At 40.6% G+C, this 26,455-nt stretch overlaps 1 protein-coding gene and 1 pseudogene across 1 annotated transcript; both read right to left on the bottom strand.

The window, feature by feature from the left end:
• Positions 1 to 694: 694 nt before the first annotated feature.
• On the bottom strand, positions 695 to 25,250 carry MRPS14 (mitochondrial ribosomal protein S14). Its single transcript, XM_021682613.2, has 3 exons — positions 25,175 to 25,250; positions 12,715 to 12,873; positions 695 to 1,156 (listed from the first exon to the last, which is right to left on the bottom strand). The coding sequence occupies exons 1-3, from the start codon at positions 25,217 to 25,219 to the stop codon at positions 974 to 976; spliced, it is 387 nt and encodes a 128-aa protein (XP_021538288.1). The 5' UTR covers positions 25,220 to 25,250; the 3' UTR covers positions 695 to 973.
• LOC110573996 lies at positions 6,851 to 7,831 on the bottom strand (annotated as a pseudogene).
• Positions 25,251 to 26,455: the final 1,205 nt, after the last annotated feature.

Here is a 26,455-nt window from a genome sequence, read left to right as displayed (position 1 = left end):
TCTCGCGTTTCATATTTCTCATACAACGGAGGGGCTGCCGTCGCACTCCTTGATGTCTTTGTGCCTCCGCTTCCCCGGTTCCCTCTGCAAAAATCTCGTCCCTTGCCTCTTGATTGAAGTTCTGATGTCAGCTCCGGGAACACTTGCCTGATGTGAAGTGGCTGCTTCCATACTTACACCCCGGGCATTTTTATCAATGGGCTGATCACTGCTGAGTTACTGAACAAGACAATCTTTTGCTACCTTTACTCATTTCTGTTACAGATAAACCAGAATAAAGAAAATATATACTATTCCAACAAAATTTTTCCTGTTTGCATTGATTTTCAGGGGCTCTAAGAGGCCTTCTGTCCTAAAGACCATCAAAGATGGAACAAGAAAACGTTTAGTGCTTCTGCCTCTTGTCCAGCCATCACACAGAGAAGTGGAGCATGACTTAGACACCCAGGAACATCAGCTGTACCTTCTAACACATAGTTTCCCTAACGATGAGCTGGCAGTACGGTGCGCTGTGCAGGTCAGGGAAGCCAGCCCAGGATGACAAACTGCCACAGATGAGCTACTTGTCCGTGAGCTGCGTTAACTATCAGATAATACTGCTTTATGAAATACTACCCTTAAAAATACAGGAACCCTTCATATGTTGCTAAAAGATGCAGCGTGAAGGAAAAGGCAGGCATACAGAGAATATTTTCACAGAATATTTTTTATTACTCTACTCCTTGTAGTATGTATGGAAACAGTTCGGTTAATTTTTAAGTCCAAGAGAAGAGATAATTCACAGAGAGCCAGAATTCACTGACTGAAACATCCACCAAATTTCTTAATTTAAAATTAAAAGGTAATTTAACCGTAGGCAGCATCAGGTAAACTAGACTCCCATACTGGACCCCTACAGAACTAGGTTTTTGTCTATTAGAGAAGACTCTTCTTGCCAGAACTGGCTTCCCTGCTCAGTAGGTTCTGGAGCGGGTCACCATATTGCTCGCTGGACCCCCGACAGCTGCCCGTGGTCTGCTAAGTGACGGAAGACAATACGACTAAGCCTCCAGCGCCGCTTTACACCACGTGGACGGGACGTCATAACACACCGATTTCGGATTCGAACAGGGCAGCTATCCCGGGGAAGGGCAGCAATTTCTCCATCGGCCACTTCCTAAGGGAAGTCACAACATTACTACACAGATCACATGCACACAGTTATTCTATATGCTTGAGTCAATGCTTAGAGTCAGGGAACAAAGGGCTAGATTCACTAATATAGCCAGTTTCCCCAAAGAACCTTAGACACAGTAGTGAACCTTAACCTCTGGGTAGAAACAAATAGACCGGAAAAAATGATAGAAATGTTTGGCATGCTCCCAATACAATCTTTAAAAATTTTATAGAAATTTAACACAGATATACAAGAATCCACCAACCATTAAGTGTAAAGCTCATTCACTTTTAATAGGACATCTCTGTAATAAGCAACTAGAATGCAAACAAACATCAGCAGCATCCCAGGCCCCACGTGTGCCTCCTTTTAGACACTGACCACAGACACTGTTAGCCAGCAGCTCTCCTGATTACTAACACCACAGATGAGTTTTCCGTGTTTAGATTTCATATAAATCGAACCATACAGTAGGCATTCTTTTTTATTCATTTCTCTTTGGCTTCTTTCATTCAATAATATGCTTGTGAGATTCATCCATACTGTTGCATGTGTTGTAATCTGTTCGTTCTCATTGGTGGTGATTTTCATCGTGTGAATATACCATAATTCATTTATCCATTTTTTTTTAAGATTTTATTTATTTATTTGAGAGAGAGAATGAGACAGAGCACATGAGAGGGGGGAGGGTCAGAGGGAGAAGCAGACTCCCCGCTGAGCAGGGAGCCCAATATGGGGCTCAACTGCAGGACCCTGAGATCATGACCTGAGCCGAAGGCAGACGCTCAATTGACTGAGCCACCCAGGTGCCCCACCCAGTTCATATCAGTTTATGATACTTTGTATTTCTGTAATATCAGTTGTAATGTTTCCTTTTTCATTTGATTTTGAGTCCTTGCTCTTTTTTTTTTTTTTTTTTAAAAGATTTTATTTATTTGACAGAGAGAGAGACAGTGAGAGAGGGAACACAAGCAGGTGGAGTGGGATAGGGAGAAGCAGGCTTCCCGCCGAGCAGGGAGCCCGATGCGGGGCTCGATCCCAGGAGCCTGGGATCATGACCTGAGCTGAAGGCAGACGCTTAACGACTGAGCCACCCAGGCGCCCCGAGTCCTTGCTCTTTTTTACTTAGTTTAGCTAAAGACTTGTCAATTTTGTTTATCTTTTCAAAACATCAGCTCTTAGTTTCATTGATCCTTAGTGTGTTTCTGGTCTCTATTTCATTTATTTCTGCTTTAATCTTTGATTTTTCTTTTTCTTCTTCTTCTTTTAATAGTAAGCTCTACACCCAATGTGGGGCTTGAATTCATGACCCCAAGATCAAGAGCTGCATGTTCTACCGGTTGAGCCAGCCAGGTGCCCCTGTTATTCCCTTTCTTTTGCTAACTTGGGCTTAGTTTACTCTTCTTTTTCTAGTTCCTTAAGGTATAAAGTTAGGTTATTTCCCATATGACTTATGAGTCATGAAAATTTGAAACCTCCCGATGCAGATCAAGTAAGAGGGAATGGGTTTGAGAGGAGGCTGGAGAAGGGTAATAGAGCCCTGATACCTATGGTAAAGATTCTAACTGCTGGAGAAGCAAAGATGAGGGATCAGATGAGATTTACATTTTTAAAAGATCATTTGCAATAGAGAGAATGAAGCTGGTAAGGGCAAAAGTGGTTGAGATGGAGGAAAAAGAGATTACTACAGAAGCTTGCATTAAGGATTTCTCAGTAGAGATTTATTTATATGTGCATATTACTATGTGATTATATTCACTTAAATATGACAAGTATGATGGACCCTGTGCTAGACTGTGAGAAAGCACAGTAATTACTCTAACATATTAAAAGTGCATAAATTAAATAAAATGCATATGAAAGCCACTAAATTAACACAAACTATTAAGCATTAAAGAATATTTCCTTGGTACTTTATTCTTTTTGGTGTAATTGTAAATGGATTGTTTTCTTAATTTCTCTTTTTGCTACTTTATTAATGTATAGAAATGCAATAGGTTTCTGTATATTAATTTTGTATCTTGCACCTTTACTAAAATCATTTATCAGTTGTTAATAGACTATGGTGGAGTCATTGGGCTTTAAGATTTTATTTATTTATTTTAGAGAAAGAGAACATGCACTGCATACAAGTGGGGGAAGGAGGAGAGGGGGAAGGAGAGCAAGAGAGGGAATCTCTCAAGCAGACCCTGTGCTGAGCACCGAGCCTGACACAGGGCTCAATCTCATGATCCTGAGATCATGACCTGAGCCAAAACCAAGAGTGGGATGCTTAACCAACTGAGCCACGCAGGTCCTCCTGGGTTTTCTCTATATAGTATCAGGTCATCTGCAAACAGTGACAGTTTTTTACTTTTTTTTTTTTTTTTAGATTTTATTTATTTATTTGACAGAGAGAGAGAGAGAGAGCAGGAACACAAGCAGGGGGAGTGGGAGAGGGAGAAGCAGGCTTCCCACGTGAGCAGGGAGCCTGACGCAGGGCTGGAACCCAGGACCCTGGAATCACGACCTGAGCCGAAGGCAGACAGCCAATGACTGAGCCACCCAGGCGCCCCTTTACTACTTCTTTACCAATTTTGATGCCTCTTCTTTTTTTTCCTTGTGTGATTGCTGCAGTTAAGAGTACTATGTTGAATAAAAGTAGTGAAAGTGGACATCCTTGTCTTGTTTCCAAACTTAGTGCAAAAGCTTTCAATTTTTCACTGCTGAGTATGACGATGGTTGTAGATTTTTCATACATGGCTTTCATTATGTTGAGGTATGTTCCCTCTAAATCCACTTTGTTGAGTTTTATCACAAATGGCTGTTATATTTTGTCAAATATATTTACTGAGATGATCATATGGTTTTTATCCTTTCTCTTGTTAAGTATCATGTTGACGGATTTGCCAAAAGTGAACCACCCTTGCATCCCTAAAATAAATCCCTTTGACTGTGGTGAATGACCCTTTAATGTATTGTTGACATTGCTTTGCTAAATTTTTTTTAATAATTTTTTTTTTTACCTATGTTCATCAGAGATTTTGGTCTGTGGTTTTCTTTTTTTGTAGTGTCTCTGTCTGGTTTTTGTATCGTGTAACAGGGGCTATGCAGAATGAATCTGGAAGTTTTCCTTCTTCTTTTATTTAATGGAATAGTTTAAGAAGAACAGATATTAACTCTTCTTTAAATGTTTGGTAGAATTCACCTGTGAAGACATCTGGTCCTGGAACTTTGTTTGTTGGGAGTTTTTTGATTACCAAATCGATTTCATTTCTAGTAATAAGTCTGTTCAAATTTTCTATCTCTTCCTGATTTGGTTGTGGGAAATTGCAGGTTTCTAGGAATTCATCCATTTCTTCTAGGTTGTCCAATTTGTTGGCATATAATTTTTCAAATATTCTCTTATCAATTGTATTTCTGTAATGTCATTTGTTATTTCCTTGCATTTCTGATTTCATTCCTTCTGTTTTCTTGGTAAATCTGGCTAAATGTCAATTTTATTTATCTTTACAAAGAACTCAGCTCTATCATTGATCTTTTCTATTGTTTTTTTTTTTTTCCCACATCTGTTTCATTTATTTCTGTCCTGATCTTCATTATTTCCTTCCATCTACTAGCTTTGAGATTTGTTCTTTTTCTAGCTCCTTTAAGTGTTAGGTTAGGTTGTTTTGAGATTTTTCTTTCTTGGGGTAGGACTGTATGACTTTAAACTTCCCTCTTAGAAATGCCTTTGCTGTGTCCTAAAGATTTTGGACTTCACTGTTTTCATTTGTCTCCATGTATTTTTTTATTTTCTCTGATTTTTTCGTGATTCATTTGTGGCTTAGTGTCATGTTGTTTATCCTCCAAGTGTGTTTTTTTCTTGTAACTGATTTCTAGTTTCATACGGTTATGGTCAGAAAAGATGTTTGATATGATTTCAATCCTCTTATATTTATTGAGACTTGTTTTATGACCTTACATGTGATCTATCCTAGAGAATGTTCCCTGTGTACTTGAAAAGAATGTGTATTCTGCCTTTTTGGATAGAATGTTCTCTATATATCTGTTAGGTCTGTAAGGTCTAATGTATCATTCAAAGCCATGGTTTGCTTATTGACTTTTTTTCTGATGGTCTACCCACTGAGGTAAATGAGGTGTTAAGGCTCCCTACCACTTTGTTTTACTATCAATCTCTCCCTTTATATCTATTAATATTTGCTTTATGTATTTAGGTGCTCCTATGTTGGGTACAGAGCTACTTACAATTATGATATCCTCTTGTTGGATCGATTCCTTTATCATTATGTAATGCCCCTGTCTCTTGCTACAGTTTTTGTTCTAAAGTCTTTTTTTTTTTCTTCTTTTAAGTTTTGGACATATGAACAAGTTTAATTTACCTGCTACACCATCCAGATGGAAATATGCGAGAAATGGATGGAAACAAGATTCATAAACTTAGGAAACAGGCAGGCATTTTTATTTTTTGTCTTATTTTTTTTTAATTTTATTTTATTATGTTAGTCACATACATTATATCATTAGTTTTTGATGTAGTGTTCCATGATTCATTGTTTGCGTATAACAACCAGTGCTCCATGTGATACGTGCCCTCCTTAATACCCATCACCAGGCTAACCCATACCCCCACCCCCTCCCCTCTAAAACCCCCAGTTTGTTTCTCGGAGTCCATAGTCTCTCATGGTTCATCTCCCCCTCCGATTTCCCCCCTTGCATTTTTCCCTTCTTACTGTTTTTTTTTTTTTTAAACATGTAATGTATTATTTCAGAGGTACACGTCTGTGATTCATCAGTCTAGACAATTCACAGCGCTCACCATAGCACATACCCTCCCCAACGTCCCATCACCCGGCGACCCCAACCCTCCCACACCCCACCACTCCAGCAACCCTCAGTTTGTTTCCTGAGATTAAGAATTCCTCATATCAGTGAGATCATATGATACTTGTCTTTCTCTGACTGACTTATTTTGCTTAGCATAATACCCTCTAGTTCCATCCACGTCGTTGCAAGTGGCAAGATTTTTTTTTTTTTTTGATGGCTACATAATATTCCATTGTATATATATACACACACCACATCTTCTTTATCCACTCATCTGTTGATGGACATCTTGACTCCTTCCATAGTTTGGCTACTGTGGACACTGCAGGCAGGCAGGCATTTTTAGACCACTTTAGGTTTAGACATTTACCAGACTATTTTTTAATATTTAAAATAAAACCTTTTTATCACAATAAACAAAACAATGTATTAAAACTGACTTCCAGGGGTACCTGGCTGGCTCAGTCAGTGGAGCATGTGACTCTTGATCTTGGGGTCGTGAGTTTGAGCCCCACACTGGGTGTAAAGATTACTTAAATAAATAAAAGCTTAAAAAAGCAAAACAAAATCTGACTTCCAGAAATGCCCAAATTATTTTTTTAAACATGATCTAAGTTTCTTTTCACATTTCTTTAAATGTCAAGTTTTCTTTGGCAAATTTATCCAAAATACTAAATTTTAATTTTAGAGCTTATTTTATAGTTACATAACAGAATGCCCTAAACTGATGTTCATCAAAATACTCTTCTCTAAGGGGTGCCTGGGTGGCACAGTTGGTTAAGTAGCTGCCTTTGGCTCAGGTCATGATCCCAGGGTCCTGGGATCAAGCCCCTCATCAGGCTCCCTGCTCAGCAGGAGTCTGCTTCTCCCTCTCCCTCTGTTGCTCCCCCTGCTTGTGCTCTCTTGCTCATGCTCTCTCTCTCTCTCACAAATAAATCTCTTATATATATGAAGATACCTTTCTCTAAGCCCTAATGTTTTCTACCTTCCTTTTAAAATGTATTATCTTTTATCTTTTAGGTTGTCATTCCCAGAAATATTGGAGACAAAAATTATGATTTAAACACCCATAAAGTCTTCTTCATTTCTGTTATAGTACAGCAATTTATCATCTAACCCACAGTGGTCTATCAACTGAGTAAGGCTGGGTTTCTTCTCAGACATAGCTGACGCAGCTCATAAAGTAATAGCGGCCTAAGACAGGTCAATCTTTGATCTGTACATTTTGATCAGTTTTAGGCTCTGAAGAAGGTATTCTTTCTCCTCAATCTCTCCACCAATTTTGCTTTTTCTTAATCCTCATCCGGGAAGATCTTCATTTACAAAGCCACTTTGGAGATCACTGCATACCTCAGTACCAAGTGATTTAGATTCATATGCACTGATATTCTTTTTTTTAAGATTTTTTTTATTTTTAAGTAATCTCTTAATTAAGTAATACTTAAGTAATCTCGAACTTACAACCCTGAGATCAAGAGTCGCTTGCTCTATCAACTGAGCTAGCCAGGTACCCCTGCACTGACATTCTTGAAGGTATTTTTCAAATATGTACTTTCTTCAAATTCACTGTGTTTAAATTTTTCTTGAAATACCGAACAGAACTGAAGATGCTGGTGTCTCTGAAAAAGTCTGATCATTTTCTTTATTCTCTACTTTAAGGCATTTTACCACACTGTAACAGGAATTAAATGAAGATCTAGTTTTCCTTAATCATTCTCTAAGTCTTGTACTCATAGCTTGTTTTCCCGAACTGCTTGTATGGGGAGATGGTGGATTAGCACAGGCCGGGAGTGCTAGGTAAAATCACAGCTGAGTCAGATAGGCTTTCTATCTTGAGAATGAACCTTGGTTTACCTCTCCCTCTGCCATCCCCAGTGCAGAAAACACACCCGAGGTGTTGCTAGCCTGGCTTTTTTGTTTTTCACTTCTGTTTGCATGGTATATGTTTTTCCATCCCATCACTTTCAGTCTGTAAGTATCTTAGGTCTTGAAGTGAGTCTCTTGTAGGCAGCATGTAGATGGGTCTTATTTTTTTTTTATCCATCCAGTCACTCTATGTCTTGATTAGTTAGTCCTTCACATTTCAGTAATTACTGATAGATATGCACTTAATGCCAGTTTGTTAACTGTGTCCTTATTATGTTCCTCTGTTTTTTTCTTCTCTTGCTCCTTTCCCTTGGGGTTTGATATTTTCTTTAGTGTCATGCTTGGATTTCTGTTTCTTTATTTTTTGTGTATCTACTTTAACTTCTTCATTTGTGGTAACTACTGGGTTATATATAACATCTTATGTGTATAACAGTCTATATTACATTGACTGTAGCTTAAGTTTAAACTGAAAGCACTAAATTCCCGCCCTCCATGTTTTATGTATATGATGTCATATTTTACATCTTCTTATTTTGTGTATCCTTAGACTAATTTTCATAGATAAAACTGATTACTACTTTGGTTTTTAGGTTTTAACCTCCATATCAGCTTTGTAAGTGAATAACCTACTACCTTTAGTATGTTTGCCAATTTAACCAAGAAGGTGAAAAATCTATACTCTGAAAACTGTTAAGACACTGATGAAAAGAAATTGAAGACAACACAAAAAATGTAAAGATATTGCATGGTCATGGATTAGAATAATTATTATTATTAAAATGTCCATATTACCCAAAGTAATCTACAGATTCAGTGCAATCCCTATCAAAATACCAATAGCATTTTTCATAGAACTAGAACAAATAATACGAAAATTTGTTTGGAACCACAGAAAGTCCTGAATAGGCAAAGCAATCCTGAGAAACAACAAAGCTGGAGGTATCCCAATCCCAGATTTCAAGATATACCACAAAGCTATAATAATCAAAACAGTAGGGTACTGGCACAAAAAGAGACACAACAGGTCAATGGAATAGGAAGCCCCGAAATAAATCCATGCTTTTATGGTCAATTAATCTATGACAAAAGAGGCAAGAATGTACAATGAGGAAAAGACAGTCTTTTCAATAAATGGTGTTGGGAAAACTGGACGGCCACCTGCAAAAGAATGAAACTGGACCACTTACTTACACCATACACAAAAATAAACTTAATATGGATTAAAGATCTAAATGTGAGACCTGCAACCATGTAACTCCTAGAAAACATAGGCAGTATCTTGGATATCAGCCTTAGCAATATTTTTCTAGATGTATCTCCTCAGGTGAGGGAAACAAAAGCACAAACTATTGGGACTACACCAAAATAAAAAGCTTCACATCAAAGGAAATCATCATTAAAACAAAAAGGCAATCTACTGAAAGGGAGAAGACTTCGACAAACAATATATCTGAAAGAGGGTTAATATCCAAAGTATATAAAGAACTTACACAACTCAATACCAAAAAACCAAATGATCCAATTAAAAAACAGGGAGAGGACTTAAATAGACATTTTTTCAAAGAAGACATAGATGGCCAATAGACATATGAAAAGATGCTCAACCTCACTAATGATTAGGGAAATGAAAATCAAAACCACAATGAGGTATCACCTTACAACTTTCAGAATGGGTAAAACCAAATGTTGGCAAAGATGTAGAGAAAATGGACTCCTCCTATACTGTTGATGGGAATGTATACTGGTGCAGCCACTGAAGGAACAGTATGAAGTTTCCTCAAAAAATGAAAAATAGAAATACTATACAATCCAGTAATTCCACTAGTGAGTATTTGCACAAAGAAAACAAAAACACTAATTTGAAAGAATACATGCACTCCTATGCTTATCACAGCATTATTTACAATAGTCAAGATACGGAAGCAACCCAAGTGTCCAACAGTAGATGAATGGATAAAGAAGATGTGGTGTGTATAATAGAATAGAATATTACTCAGCCTTAAAAAACAAGATCCTGCCATTTGTGATGACATGGATGGACTCAGAGGTTATTATACTAAGTGAAATAAGTCAAACAGAGAAAGACAAATACCATATGACTTCACATATAGGTGAAATCCAAAAAACAAAACAACTGAACAAATAAACAACTATAGTAGAAATTGACCCATAAGAACAGAAAACTGGTGACTGCCAGAAGGCAGGTAGGTGGGTACATGGGCAAAAGGGGTGAAGGGAAATGGAAAGTACAGGCTTCCAGTCATGGAATGAGTAAGTCACAGGGATGAAAGTTACAGCATAAGGACTATAGTCAATGTATTGTAAATAGTGTTACATGGTGACAGATGGTAACTACACTAGTGGTGAGCATAGCATTTTGTACAGAGTTGTTGAATTACTATGTTGTATCCCTGAAACTAACAGAATAGTATGTGTGAACTATACTTCAATTAAGCAAAAAAAGATGGGACACCTGCGTGGCTCAGTCAGTTAAGTGTGTCTGCCTTCAGCTCAGGTCATGATCTCAGGGTCCTGGGATTGAGCCCCACATGGGGCTCCCTGCTCAGTGGGGAGCCTGTTTCTCCCACTCCTCCCAGCTCATGCTCTCTTCCCTATCTCTGTTGCCATCTCTGTCTCTCTCAAATAAATAAAATCTTTTTTTTTTTTTAAAGATTTTATTTATTTATTTGAGACAGAGAGAATGAGATACAGAGAGCATGAGAGGGAGGAGGGTCAGAGGGAGAAGCAGACTCCCTGCCGAGCAGGGAGCCCGATGCGGGACTCGATCCCGGGACTCCAGGATCATGACCTGAGCCGAAGGCAGTCGCTTAACCAACTGAGCCACCCAGGCGCCCCTCAAATAAATAAAATCTTAAAAAAGAAAAGTAACATACAGAATTGTTGAATCAATGTGTTAGTCAACTGAAAATAACATTCTATGTCAATTAATTTCAATTTTTAAAAAAGAGGTATATTGGGCGCCTGGGTGGCTCAGTCATTAAGCGTCTGCCTTCGGCTCAGGTCATGATCCCAGGGTCCTGGGATCGAGTCCCACATCGGGCTCCCTGCTCGGCAGGAAGCCTGCTTCTCCCTCTCCCACTCCCCCTGCTTGTGTTCCTGCTCTCGCTATCTCTCTCTGTCAAATAAATAAATAAAATCTTTAAAAAAAAAAAGAGGTATATTTTTCCAGTTATAAAATAAGTAAGTCACAGAAATAGGGAATATAGTCAATAATATTATAAAAACGCATGGTGACAATGACTACACTTACCATAGTACACACTGAGTAATATACAGAATTATCAAATACATACATTGCACATCTGAAAAAAGAATTATTTCCTAATTTCCAAAAGCTTACGCATGTGTTCCCACTATGAAATACTTAGAGAATTATATAGAACACAAATGAGTCAATGAATGGTGGATAATATGTGCTAGAGAGTGGACTGGAGAGGAGAAATCACCAGGCAAGTAAAGTTTCGCAGAAGCTGTCCTAGAACCGCTCTAAGTGACTTATGTATGCATGTACCTATCATATACATACATATATACCTCTCCTTGTTCCCAAAAAGATTTAAGTCAGTTTACAGATGAGGAAATTGGGGCATAGGGAACAGGAGACTATAGAGTGTGCTGTGAAAAGCCTGTACGTCTGTTAGAACTGGGACATAAGTTTGATTTGTATGCTTCTTAGTAGGTGACACAGAGCCAGGATCAGTTCCTAAAACTCAGAGTCTTTGAAAAGCTACTGCTGGTTCTCATAGCAGAGCCATTTCTTCTGGGGGTCTTCATCAGTAATTCCTCCATGACATCTTAAGTTGTTTCTCAAGGGCCACCTCTTCCTACTCCCTAAATATAGTTAAGTAGCTTAATGCCATATGGTAAAATAAAAGCCCTAACAGAGTGGTTCAGGGCACTCAGCTTTCCGCTGATCTGGCTAATCTAGACAAGATTTAAAGAATTCATAGTAATGAATGGCCTGTATATTATTCAGCCAGCTTCTATATGTTTTTTTTTTTTATCTTACTCTGAACTTTTGATAGTTTGAGTAGCCTTGAGTTTGAATTATACTCCTTGATAAGACTCTTTTGCTTTGTTTCTTTAAAGATTTATTTATTTATTTATTTGAGAGAGAGGACGAGAGAGAGCAAGAGAGAGAGGAGAAGAGCAGGGAGAGGGAGGGAACCCTGAAGCAGACTGTGAGCCCAACGATGCAGGGCTGGATCCCAGGACCCTGAGATCATGACCTGGGCTGAAATCAGGAGTCCGCTGCTTAACTGACTGAGCCACCCAGGCACCCCAGTAAGACTCCTGAATGCAGGTATTCTATGTCACCAGGTAGGTGCAGGACCTTATGCTTAAGGAAGTCAAATAGGGTTGACATCCTCTTATTCAAGTTAAGGAGTACAAGAAAGTAAACCTAGAGGAAAGCCACCTCAGCACACAGAGGTGGGCAAAGGAGTTCAGAGAGGCAGGCTAGGAATTGCCCTGGGGGAGGAACAGTTTAGGCCACCTGGCCGGCCTCATGGGTCAGCACAGCCTCCCAATGCCTTGACAGGTCAAAGAATGGGAAGAAGTTGCGGGGGGGAGCGGCGGGAAGAGATCTTAGGTCAAAATAACTGCCCAATTTGTGTGGTTACCATGCACCAGTACTTTCTAAGGGTCATCTAGTGAAACAATTAAAAGGCTAGTTAGGAATGAATAGTTCTCTTTAGTCTGAAACTCACCAAAATCACTTCAAGGGTATTAATTTATGTTGACTAAGATATCTTGATCATATTCTCCAGAAGTTATATTGTTACTAAGTCACAACAGTATCAATTGTGCTCTGATTTGAGAATGATCTTGTGGTAGAGAGGGGCTCATCTTAATTAGCTCACCTGAAGATCTTTTGGCAAAATGGTATTCTTCCTGAGTGAATTGATCCGTAGCCTCTCATCTGCATATTCATAGGCCATTTTTCGTCTCTTCACGTCACGCAACATTTTCCAGTCTACGTAATAACCTCGAACTTGGCCTGAAGGTGATGAAGGAACCATCTAAAAGATAAGGAACAAGGTGAAGGATCATCAGACCCAGGTTCTGCCAGTGTCTCTCATCCTGTGATCCCTTTTATTGACCATTTATGACCTAATAGTTTTTTTTCCTAGTAATTTTGGATCACTTTAATAGCTTAAACTAATAGACTCAATTCAAAATAAGTAACTTCTACAAATGTACATTAATCCAAAATGGTGGTAACTAATAATGCCAATAAGGTGTGTTGAGAGTGAAAAATTTTCTTAGATTTTTAAATATAATTCTGTTTGACCTTTACTTAGGCTAACAGTTATATGGTTCAAAAACCAAAAAAGAATAAAAAGAAACAGTGTAGACTCCCTCCCACCTCATCCCTTACCTGCCCAATGACCACCCCTCTACCTCCAAAGGTATCCACCATTACTAGACCCTGTATATCCTTCCAGAGATCTTTGTCTATACAAATACATATACATACTTCCTCCCCCATATTTCATGCCCTCCCCCCTTTTTTCTCATTTAACAATATATCTTGAAGATCTTTCATATCCATATGTTAAAAAGTCTCTCCAATTTTTTTAGGTTGCATATTCCACTGTCCATACAGTAGACCTGACAAGGTTCAGGGCACACGACCTCAAAATATGACACCTTGACATTATTGACTACATCAAGCACAAGGAATTTGAGAAACAGCAGGTGCAGGAAAGACTTTCTGACCTCCCCCTAAAGCAGGTGTTAAGACCTTCAGGTGAGAGGTGCCCTCCCTATACCTGACAGGTGTTTGGGGAGGGGGGTATGGGCAACCTTATCATTGAAGATGGAGGGACACCAAGAGGAATCAAAGAACAGGCCTTGCTGTTTGCGGAGTTTACCACACTTAGCTCATACTCCTATCACATTTCCCCACAATTTCCCACTTCACCAGACCTAGCATTAATATTCAGGTTTAACCCTTTGGTTATCACTTCCTTATAAAGGCTCATGTATCATGTAAAACTTACACATTTGTATGCTTCTCTCCTGTTCATGTCTTTTGTTACAGGGGCCCCAGCTGAGAACTTAGAACAGAAGGAAATGATTTTTTCCTCCTCACAGATGCATCATTTATTTAATCTGGGACCTCCTGGCAGACAACTAGATCACACCTCACCTTTTATCGTTAAACAATGCTGCACTGAGTAACCTCCTACATAAATTATTTCACATGCATTCCTATAGATTAGCAAGGTACATTCTTGAAAGCAGAATTGCTGGGGTAAAGGGTACTTTGAAATTATCACTGGCCTAAAATTTCTTAGCACAAGTTGTCTAGTAATAAGACAGTTTGTTTCTCACTGTCACATGTTTACTTGGTAAAAAGAAAACTACAGGCCCAAAATGTCATCACTTAGGCTGGGTCCTCAAACAAGAGCTTAATACCTAATCTACTTGCAGTTTCAACCTCCCCCAGAAAAAGTCTTAACTGATTGGGCAGGACTTTTCTGATGGGTGCCAATACGTGCCACCTGGGCCCCGTCCCCCAAAGGAAGATGAGGCCGTCTGCATAAGACCCCCTGCTCCCCCCGCCAAGGGAAAGTGACCTTGCCTGAAGACAACTAATGATTTTCTTGCCTCACCCTTCCTATAAAAAAAACCCCCTCCCATTCTCTACACTTCCTTAGAGGTCCCTTCTACTTGCTGCTGCCTGATCGTGAATCATTTAATAAAGCCAACTGGATCTCCAAATTTACTTGGTTAAATCTTGTTTTGTTTTGTTTTAACAGATTTAGCCGTAGCGTTGGGCTATGAATCGAACTTCTCATGGCATTCCGGGACAATGAGAAACACAGGCATGGCACCCTGTGAACCCTTTTGAGTTTGGTCCTTCTTGCAATTTCTGAGAGCCACTGCTAAGCCCCCCTAGGTTTCAGCTTTGCTCCTCTTGCATTCGAGATACTTATCTAATATTGGCTTTCTAGTCCGGGGTTAATGGGTCCATCTAGATCAATGGGGATCCTAACAGAGCTCCTGTCTTTCTCACTTGGTTTAGTCTGCAATTCCACATTGGAATCCCTTCCCCAGTTCCAGTCTGCATTCCCCACTTACTGGGACTTACTGGTTTAGTCCTTTTCCCATTTCCTGTCTGCAGTCTCCCTGAATGGAGTCTGCTGGTTTAGTGCACATTGGTAACTGCTGATGGCGCACACGGTCTTCTGTTGGCCAGTCTGCAGTGACATGTTTTCATTAGTGCTGGTGTGGCAAGGTGCATGTTTGTTTATCTTGTTTTGTGTGTACCTAAAGGCTATAGCTAATGGGGATCTTGAAGAACAAAAAGCCACAAAAAATTGGTGGGGGCACAGGTCCAGCGTGTGAGACCGTAGAGCGCTCGCCATCTAACTCAAAGACTCCCGTGTTAGGGGTAAGTGGTCACAGAAAGGGTTAGATGGACGGTAGGTCACCAGCCAACCTCAAGAAACTTCCATGCAATGAGATACTATGTAAAACACAGTTCCCAACCCTGAAGCACACCCCTCCTACATAGGAGATTGGCTCTGAGAGACCCAAAGCATAGCTAAAGTGGTCAATGTGCACACAAACACCAAAACAAACCAACACTGGGTAGGGGTTTTCCTTTCTTCTTGTTCTCTGACCTAAGAGTTTGGCTTTGTGACTGGTGAGAATATTCTCTGTGGTCTTCACCATCTGGAGGGTGCACTTACTGGGGTGCACATTTATGGCCAGTTGAACAGACTGGGGATCTGTTACAAGCAGCACTCTCTGTTGGGCAGTGGCGGCTCTCAGGAGAGTTTGTCCTAAGAGGTCCCAGCCTATTAGGGGCCTTTGTCATCTCAACCTGTATTGCTTGTTAGTGCTAGAAAACCCACTCCAGACTACCTGCTTGGTATCACAGATTAGGCGGTTGTGACTAAAGGCGATTCACGTTTGTGGGAGACTGGAGACCGTGTGCACACATTATTCTTATCACTTATGCAATGAAGTCTTTGCTTTCTTTTTTTTAAAGATTTTATTTATTTGACAGAGAGATACACAGCGAGAGAGGGAACATAAGCAGGGGGAGTGGGAGAGGGAGAAGCAGGCTTTCCGCGGAGCAGGGAGCCTGATGTGGGGGGCTCGATCCCAGGACCCTGGGACCATGACCTGAGCCGAAGGCAGACGCTTAACAACTGAGCCACCCAGGTGCCTGAAGTCTTTGCTTTCTTAGACTATTCTTCGGAGTAAACTTTTGGATCAAGGTGGCTGCATTATCTACGCCCTCTGGATGCCCCACTTGTCAATGGCCAAATGATGGATCCTTTAAATTGGCTATATTTGAAAAAAAAAATTCTTTAGAAAGAGCTCTCAATTGCCTTATTAGTATAATGGCTGGCCCTAGGGACTCCTTTGACAAGAAAAAGAAAAATTAGACTTAAGACAAATAATGTCCACATCCAATCAAAATTCCCCTCCTTAAAAATCCAGCCCCATCTGCTGGTTTTAACTTCCCCTTTCCTACAAAATTTACAAAGAGCACTCCAGCCTAATCTTTAGGTTCAAAGTATATATGCTACTCCTGTAAATGTGAAAAGCCAGACTGTGAATTTAGCAGAATCACTGGGAACAAATTGTAGGGTTTGGTTTACTGTAACCAACACCTGCCAGCTTCACGCATTTTCACACAATGATTTTTGTAGATATAACCTAGACACTTCCTCCCCCAACAAAGAATTCATGTCCCCTGAAAAGCAGCAAATTTTTTAAGGTATAAAGCTAATACTTTATACTAATAGAAGTTAATAGATGCCAAGGTTGAATTGTATAAGCAGAAAAAAAGGTCTCTATTGAATAGCTTTATTTTATACAGATTTTACAAAGACAGAAATCCTTTAGTTCTCATTTTAGTTAAAAATCTTCCTAATATGAAAAAACAAATCTAGTTAAACGGGTGGGCCGGTTCCTTGATATTCAGGCTGTAAATCAGTTCCTTGGAGAATTAAAAACTGTCTTTGTCTTACAAATCTCTACAAAACCAGAAATGAAACTCCAGAAACAAGTCAAAACCCAATCTTTACCAATGCCCAAACCTCGCCTAATCCGCTCAAAATGTTGTAAAAGACCAGGATATTGAAACAAAATTGTCCTCTTAAGAAAATGGGGGGGCGCCTGGGTGGCTCAGTTGGTTAAGCGACTGCCTTCAGCTCAGGTCATGATCCTGGAGTCCCAGGATCGAGTCCCGCATCGGGCTCCCTGCTCGGCAGGGAGTCTGCTTCTCCCTCTGACCTTCCTCCCTCTCATGCTGTCTCTCATTCTCTCTGTCTCAAATAAATAAATAAAATCTTTAAAAAAAAAAAAAAAAGAAAGAAAAGAAAAAGGGTATATTTTAGGGGCCCCTGGGTGGCTCAGTCAGCTAAGTGTCTGCCTTGGGCTCAGGTTATGATCCCGGGGTCCTGGGATCGAGTCCTGAGTTGGGCTCCCTGCTGAGAGGGGAGGTGATAAATCTTATCACATCTCTGAAATGTAAGCACAGCCCACAGTCACCTGAGACTGAAGGAAAAAAAAGGCCCTTTTATCTTTTTTTTTTTAAATATTTATTTATTTGAGAGAGGGAGGGAGAGAGAATCCCAAGCAGACTTCCCACTGAGTGTAGAGCCCCTCGACGTGGGGCTTGAGCTCACCACCCAGAGATCATAACCTGAGCTGAAATCAAGGGTCCGATGCTTAACTGACTGAGCAGCCCAGGTGCTCCATGACAGAGGTCCTTTCAAAATACAAACTGCTAAAAGGGTTCTTAGGCTCAGACTGCAGCACCTCTGACAACAGAGGGATAGACTCCAAATCTCCACCTTGAAGAAAATTTGGATACTTTCTCTGTAAATTTTCTACCCCTATCTTCTCCAGAACCTAAGAGCAAACGCAAAACTACAGGGAGAAGTTTTTCATCCAAAAAAACAAAAAATACAGGGAGGTGTTCAGAAATCAGGCCTATATGTCCTCTCCACAAATATTAGTAAAAACAAATGTTATAAATTTTTGTTTACATCTTGTCTGTGTATTTGTGTCTATCTATGTTGTAAATATTAGATATTTTCTCTACCTCCACATGGTACAGCTAAAATTAATTTGTAAAAGAGCTCTATTTAGTTGGTTTGAAGGCAAGTGCTTGTAAAATTTGTGCATTCTAAAACTCTCAGAAAGAAACTAACCCAAATGTGTTTTCAAGTTCATATGATATGAAAAAATACTTGAAATCAAAACTAGTTTAAAACAGACATGTCTTGGGGCACCTGGACGGCTCAGTTGGTTAAGCGACTGCCTTCAGCTCAGGTCATAATCCCAGGGTCCTGGGATTGAGCCCTGCATCAGGCTCCCTGCTTTGCAGGGGAGCCTGCTTCTCCTTCTCCCTCTGCCTGCCACTCCCCATGCTTGTGCTCTGTCAAATAAATAAAATCTTAAAAAAAAAAAAAAAAAGACATGTCTTTCAAGGTATCAACATTAAATATAAAACTTTATTCTACCTAAGCTATCTCTTAGAACATATGCCCACCAAAAAATAATACCTTAGGATAATGCTTTGTCTAATGTTTAATGAAGTTCTGGTAGGTAATCTAAACTTAATTATTTAACAAATAGACTAAATAAAGAGTTTTAGGTAAATTTTTAAAATAGTGTCCCCAAATCCTTTTGATAACTTGAAACCTTAAAGTTTGTTAAGTTAAACAATGAGTTAAGTTAAATTCATTAAATATCTAGATCATTTCCAAATAAGACAAAATACTAAAACATTAATTACTAAACACAGGTTTATCTACTTTTGGATTCTTATTACAGAAATCTAAAAGATATTTAGATGTGTTAATGGTACATGAAAAAAATTAAAAAGGCATACATATGCTTCTACATAGTATGAAATGTAACCATAAATTTGCAAATTTAAGGAATGCTGGTTAACAGATCATTCACAATTGCTTACCTTAGTTTTTACTACAAATTAAAGTTTCCAAAGTTAAAAACGTTAATTAATATATGTAATTAAAGCTACTAAAAATAAGGGGAACATCTCCATATGCCAAAAAAGGGAGTAAAAAACGTATGAGAAATAAAGATGAATTTTTTGTTAAAGGGAAAAAATTAATTTTGTCCTAAAATAAGGCTGGTTGTTTAAAGAAAAACAGGACAAAAATGGAATGCAGGGGAAAACAGTTATAAAAGGTTTGTGGAAAAGGAATCTTTGAAAAGGAATTTAAAATGTGGTCAAGCTGGTTAAGATTAAAATGAATTTATTTAAAAAAATGAGTTTTGGGGTGCCTGGGTGAGACAGTCAGTTGAGCATCCGACCCTTGGTTTTGGCTCAGGTTGTGATCTCAGGGTCGTGAGATCAAGTCCTGTGCTGGGCTCCATGCTCAGCGTAGAGTCTGCTTAGGACTCTTTCTCCCTCTCCCTCTGCCCCTCCCCTCTGTGCTCACATTCTCTCTAAAATAAATACATAAAAAAGGACACTCAACTGAGCCACCCAGGTACCCCTGAATAAATAAAATCTTTAAAAAAAATGAGTTTTGGGGGTGCCTGGGTGGCTCAGTTGGTTAGGTGACTGCCTTCAGCTCAGGTCATGATCCTGGAGTCCCAGGATCGAGCCCCACATTGGACTCCCTGCTCAGCGGGGAGTCTGCTTCTCCCTCTGACCCTCCCCCGTCTCATGTTCTCTCATTCTCTCTCTCAAATAAATAAATAAAATCTTAAAAAAAAAAAAAAAAAAAAAGAGTTTTAAGGGGCACCTGGCAGGCTCAGTCCATACAGCATGTGACTTTTGATCTCGGGGTCATGAGTTCAAGCTGTTGGATAGAGCTTACTTTAAAAAAAAAAAAAAAGGAAAAAGAGGAGTGCCTGGGTGGCTCAGTTGGTTAAGTGTCCAACTCTTGATATTAGCTCAGGTCTGGATATCAGAGTCCTGAGTTCAAGCCCCACATTGGGCTCCATGCCCAGTGTGGAGCCTACCCAAAAAAAAAAAAAAAAAATTTTAATATCAAAAGCTAATACCGGGGGTGTTTGGGTGGTTCAGTTGGTTAAGCATCAGACTCTTGATTTCAGCTCAGGTTATGATCTCAGGGTCTTGAGATTGAGCCCCGTGTGGGGCTCCATGCTAAGCGGGGAGTCTGCTTGAGATTCTCTCTCTCCCCTCTCTCATTCATGCTCTCAATCTCTCTCTCTAATATGATCAAATAGCACCTGGGTCACTCAGTTGGTTAAGCGTCTGCCTTTAAAAACAGTCTACCAGCAATGTCTGATCTGTTTGGGCCATAATCCTGGAAAAACTGTTTGTGCTCCCAGAGGCTTCAGACCTCCTTATGTGCCCTTTGTGCACCTGCAGCTGGACTTCATTTAACTGCCGCTTAGCATGGGTGATCAATGTTCTTGTTATTGTATGTGTTTTCTGAATGGGCTGAAGATTTCCCCCCTGCGGTATACTTTCCATGATCTCCAAAGACCAAAGCACCCACTTCACTGGGTAAATCATACAAACATTAACAAAAACCTTGCAAACCTTTTGGGATTCTATCAGTATATGATATTCTGCTGCTCTCTTGTTGTATCATGCTAGTATGACTAGCTACTGCAAATCTTTAGTACCTTAAGCTAAACCCTATCATCAACAGGTAAATAAAGCTTTCTCTGAACCCCAGTTCAAAGGATCCTGTTGGTTACAGTCTGAAGCCTGAGGACTGGGCGTTTTAGAAACATCATCAGAGAAAAACAACTTTCGAGCCCCGCCGGAGAAGACCTTACCAAGTACTCCTGACCAGTGACACTGCTGCAAAACTAAAAGGTATTAAGCCTTGGGTACACACAGCTAAAAAACACTCCACCTCACACCTGGCCCATACAGATGCTGCAGACCTCTAAACCAAATTGACAAGGAAGAGAAGTAACTGACACTGAGGTAGACTGCTTCCACTCAAGATGACAGATCAAGACTTCATACTATAAACATAAAACCCATTCTCCTTTTCCTTTAATCTGGCACTCCCTGGGAAGATTAACATCCTCAGGCCCTTGCTAAGAGGGGGTAACCTCTTATTTCAGGCTAGGAGAAAATCTAACTGTGCTCTTAACTTTTCACAAGTAAAATAAGACATCTAATTGGTCAATTCCCCTGAATTCACACTGTTGAGTTAAAAAGGATCTACGAGGAGGCTTTCATGACTCAGGATTTATTCCTTTTGACAGGTCTGTATTTCTCTGGTTGGGGATAAACATAAACGAAGCTACGATCAAGAACTGCTCCTTAATTCTTAAAATTATTGCAAAATCCGTTGCTAAAGCAATTGCAGCCCAATAAAAATCCTTAAACTCTCTAGCAAAGTTGCCCTTGATAGGAAAGTAGCTCTTAATTATCTTTTTTTTTTTAAGATTTATTTATTTATTTATTTGACAGAGAGAGAGACACAGTGAGAGAGGGAACACAAGCAGGGGGAGTGGGAGAGGGAGAAGTAGGCTTCCCGCTGAGCAGGGAGCCCCACGCGGGGCTCCAACCCAGGACTCTGGGATCATGACCCGAGCCAAAGGCAGACACTTAACGACTGAGCCACCCAGGCGCTCCACTCCTGATTATCTTTTATCTGAGCAAGATGCCTGTCCTTATGGCCCACCACCACCTGCTGTGCATGGGTTAACACTTCTGAGGAAGCTGAAACTCAATTACATAAGATCATAGAACAAGTGACTTGGCTTAATGGTAGCTCCTTCCCTGGGGTCTTTGACTTATTTAATCTTGATTAGTTTGGGTCTTGGGGACTATAGCTCTATAGTACACTCCATATACTGGGAATTATCTTGCTTATATTAATCATAGTAATTCCCTGGTGCATTGTATTCTCTCAAAAGTTTTAAATGCATGTTCACAGCTGCTAACCATTAGGCAAATGATCTAAGACTTGAAACATCTGGGGGTGCCTGGCTGGCTCAGTCGGTATAGTGTGCGACTCTTGATCTTGGGGTTGTGAGTTTGAGCCCCACATCAGGCACAGAGATTACTTTAGAAATTTTTTTAAAAATTAAGAGATTTCAAACATCTAAGGAACAAAGAAAATGACCAACTTAAAAAACATGGACCTGAAGCCATGACCTGTGAATACCCCAGAGGTTAAGCCAACATGTCATGACCTATGGATATCACACAAAGGAATAACAAAAACTGCTATAACTTGAGGTTGGTCACTGAGTGGAGCTAAGGCCTTCAATTCAATTCAATTCAATTCACATTTCTGTTAAGCTGAGAGTTTGACCAAAAGGGGGTAATTAATTGTAAAAAACAGAAAACCACAGACCCAAATGGCATTACTTAGGCTGAGTCCTCAAACCAGAGCTTAATACCTAATCTACTCACAGTTTCAACTTCCCCCACAAAAGCATTCTTAACTGGTCAGTCAGGAATTTTCTGATGGGCACCAATAAGTGCCACATGGGCCTTCCATCCCCCAAAGGAAGAGGAGATAATCTGCATGATAAGACCCCCTGCTCATCCCCCTAAGGGAAAGTGACCTTGCCTGGAACAATCCTTTTCTTTTGCTAATAACTTTCTTGCCCTACCCTCTTTCCTATAAAAACCCTCATTTTGTACAGTTCCTGATTCCAGAATCATTTAATAAAGGCAATTAGATCTTCAAATTTACGCAGCTCAGTTTTGTCTTATAATATAGTGGAGGCATAGATTGTATAGCCCACTAAAACGCAAGTCTGGCTTGAAAAAAAATACACTCAAAACATTTATTGCTCTATTACATTATTTCTTCTGTGAATGTTTTATGTCTTTTGCCTACATTTAGACTGTCAATATTTTAGGTTTCTAACAGTACTATGTACATTAAGATTACATTCCATTCTGTTCTGTACACATCCTATTTCCTATTTCCCCCCCCTCACCTGTGTTTACCTCCCAAAAAGCTTTCGGGGGGCCCTCTTCAACTCATGCTCTACAGTCATCAAAATATTCTAAATCCTCAACTTCTCTTAACATCTTCAGATTTTTGCTCTAGCTGAATCCTGAATCCCTCCTGATGGCTTCCCCTGTAGTTTTTTCTCCCGTGACTGGGCACGGAGGTGGGGGGAAGTGTATTCCTTGCTCTTTAGGGCAGCTCCCAAGCCTTCCTTTCTGAAAGGAAGCTTCGACTCCCGTGCTTTTGGCTTATATCTCCCATCACCCCTCCCTCCTGCACTCATCCACCACAGCCCCTCCCTTTCATTTATCACTGAATCTAGATCCTGGCTCACTGTCACCCTCCAATATTCTTGTCCTAACTCCTGGTGACCTCAATATACATGGAATTATCTCCTGATTTCTCTGTTCCTTGAACTCCTCTCCTCCAGGGATTTCTGTACTCCCTTCCATGCCCTAGGTCTTTTATTACCAGTAAGTCCAAGCTTTCTGTTATCTCAGTTTTGGTGCCTCGTTCTCTATCACTTCTTTCTGGCTTGCTCCTTCAAACACCCCAACAACAACCCCTGTGAGGTTTTTAATTCATTGTCCTACCACTTTTCACTCACAGCTTTTGATTTCCTGTCTCCCTCTTACCCAGCCTGAATTCCACAGTGCATAAATACAATGTTGTACTTCATACAAACTCAACTCCCTGGCCTCTCTCTCTCTCTCACATCACTGTACTTGCTCCAATTCTTGTCCCTAGTTTTCCTGTCTGCTCCTATTTCACACCATTTCCTCTTCCCTTAAATCCCTAACACTTGCTCCCACACCCTCACACTCCACTAATGACTTCTCTTTAATTACAAAATTAGAAGCAATCAGGAGAGAATTTCCATAAACACCCACTACTACATCTACCCACTTACTAGCTTCTGTAATCATATGCTGTACATTCTCTCCTGTTATTAAATATCCACTCTTATAGTAGCTGCTAACCACATATTACTACTGAACATTTGAAATGTAACTAGTGCAACTGGGGAATGTAATTCCTAATGTTATTTAATTTTAATTCATTAAATATTTAAACTGAAGCAGTTGTAAATATTAAACAACTTTACTGTTTTGGTGGGACATTTTCTATTTTAATGGTGGAAAATTTGGCATCCAAACTGAGATGTGCTGTAAGTAAAATGCAAACTGGATCTTGAAGATCTAGTATGAAAAAAGAATGTAAATTTCTCTTAAGTCATCTTCGTAGATTACATGTTGAAATTAATATTTTGGATATGCTGGCTTCAAATATTTAAAATTAATTTCATGTTTCTTTTTACTTTTTTAACATGGCTACTAGAATTTTTTTTTTTTTTTTTAAGATTTTATTTGTTTGAGAGCGAGCGAGCGAGAAAGAGAGCACGAACAGGGGCAGAGGAAGGGGGACAAGCAGACTGCCCTCTGATCAGGGAGCCCAACGTGGAGCTCAATCCCAGCACCCTGGGATCATGACCCCAGCCAAAGGCAGACGCTTAACCGACTGAACCACCCAGGTGCCCCTAGAATATTTTAAATTAACATATGCAGTTGGCATTATATTTCTATTGGACAACACTACCACGGAGGATGAACTGTCCACGTTTAGACTAAACAATGGAACATGAGGCCCATCACCTCTTACCTACAAAAAGGTACAGCTCCACAATCATTCCTTCTCTTAATTTTTCCCACGCTACAAGATCTTTCCCGTTAACACAAAAAGTTACTTTTGTCACGTGAAAAAACAAGGACACAAAACACCCACTCTTAACCCACCTCTCCTTCCAGCAGCTACCGACCCATTTTTCTGCTCCCCTTGCAGCAAAACATCAAAGCAAAGGTTTGTCTATACTCATAGTCTCTCAATTTCTTTCCTCTTGTTCTCTCTCGAACGCTTTGGCCCCCATCACGCCATTGAAACTGCTATGATGAGGACTCCCAACAACTTCCACGCTGCTAAAACCAACAGCCAATTCTCAGCCCTTTTAATTGGCCTGTCAACTTTGAGCACAGAGCTGACCACTCCCTGCTCCCTGAAATGCTGTCGTCGCCTGCTTCCGGGCCACCAGTCTCTGGGCTTTCCCTCTCCCTCGAGGAACTCCCGTCAAGTCTCCTTTGCTCGGCTCTCCTCGCTTAACACTGGAGTCCCTGGGGCCTCAATCCACGGACCCCCTTCTCTTCTCCACCTGCACTCACTTCTGTATAAATCGGCGGCAATCTGCAGCTTTCAATGCCTGTCAGAGGCTTACGAACATCAAATTTACATTTGCAGCTCGGACCTCCCTTGGGGCGGATCCGCACTGGGTGCCACAGGTGGCCGAGTGGTAGAGGACCCGTGGGTTTGGGGATTCAGTGGGGAGGACGAGGCGTGGGGCTAAGGGCGCGGGCCTGACCTTCCGGACGGTCCGCAGCAGAGAGCCCAGCATGGAAGCCGCCATGTTATCCGCCGCAAACGCCGAACCGCCAGAATTTTATTGACTGCCCAATGCGGCGACGACGCGAGGGGCGGGGCCCGGGGCGCAGGGGGCGGGACGGAGGGCGGGTCTTTAGCCTACAGCTGGAGGGCTTACTTATTGGCTTTGCGTTCTCGCGGTATTTCACGGAACATGAGCAAGTTACAAATCCGGAAGTGCGACTTTGATGCTGTTGGTGTAGTGTGGCGCTCCTCGCTTCTTGCTGCCATACCTTCAGTTTTAGATGCTGTGAAACTGCCTTCGTCCCTACCCAGCTACTTTCCTTCCGCTCCCCCTCCGCTCTTCGTCACCAATTTCTCTTCCCCAGAGTCCTTCCCGGTCTCGCTCAACCTGCTCCCCCTCCTCCTATGTCTTCCATCCAGTTTAGGGTGCTGTTTGCCATAAACCTAGAATTATTGCCAGCTCCTCCTTCTCTGTAATTCCCTCTGTAGATTTTCAAATCTTTTCTGTCCACTATAATGGCGATAATGATCGTATTGGTGATTCCTGTTTATATGTCTAGGATTTTTATATACATTAAAACACTTGGAGTTCTGGGGCGGGGGGAGAGGAAGGAACGTTGCCTTTTAAAAACTGCTTTTTTCAGGGGCGCCTGGCTGACTCAGTTGGAAGAGCGTGCGACTTTTGATCTCCCAGTCATGAGTTTGAGCCCCACGTTTGGTGTAGAGATTACTTAAATATTTTTAAAAACTGCTGTTTTCAGTCTGTAGTACAGGGAACTTTTAGGTCATCTTCATAGCAGATGTCCTTGGTCTGGAATGAACACTTTGAGAGGCCCCTTTCCTTTGGATGTAAGGGTAGTACCACCTACCCACGGTTCTGGTAGAAGAGTATCAAGGAGTATGTATTAGCTTGGCACAGACCTGTATCTTAGATGTGTTGATGGGTGAAGTGAGGAGATGCCCATGTGCTATTTACATCTTCTGGGAAGGAAGTTGAACGCAGACTCCTTCTTTAAAGTCCCAAGTTTATTGGAACATATCAAATGGACAGGGGAGGAACTGACTGAGGCCAGCTGGCAGCAAAGAACAACATGAGTCCCTGTCATGGTAGAATCAGAAAATTCTCGGCCATGTCAGGTAAGTATCTATTCCTAATGTTAGCCCTTGCAATGCCTTTCTCTCCCCGCAATTGAGTCATCTGTAATCAGCTCACAAAATGAGTGAGCCAGCTTTGTGTACGGTGGCCTTTTGCTTCCTT

The sequence above is a fragment of the Neomonachus schauinslandi genome, chromosome 6 (assembly GCF_002201575.2).
Source record: "Neomonachus schauinslandi chromosome 6, ASM220157v2, whole genome shotgun sequence".
In the NCBI taxonomy this organism is placed as follows: Eukaryota; Metazoa; Chordata; class Mammalia; order Carnivora; family Phocidae; genus Neomonachus; species Neomonachus schauinslandi.
The sequence above is the reverse complement of the archived record's forward strand: the minus strand, read 5'-3'. Positions and strand labels throughout refer to the sequence as shown.

Coding starts and splice junctions, on each gene's coding strand:
- MRPS14 (XM_021682613.2), bottom strand. CDS start 25,219: ATGGCGGCTTCCATGCTGGGCTCTCTGCTGCGGACCGTCCGGAAG. Junction 12,874..25,174: donor TGCTGCGGACCGTCCGGAAG/GTCAGGCCCGCG, acceptor CTTATCTTTTAG/ATGGTTCCTTCATCACCTTC. Junction 1,157..12,714: donor TTTTGCCAAAAGATCTTCAG/GTGAGCTAATTA, acceptor GACTTCCCTTAG/GAAGTGGCCGATGGAGAAAT.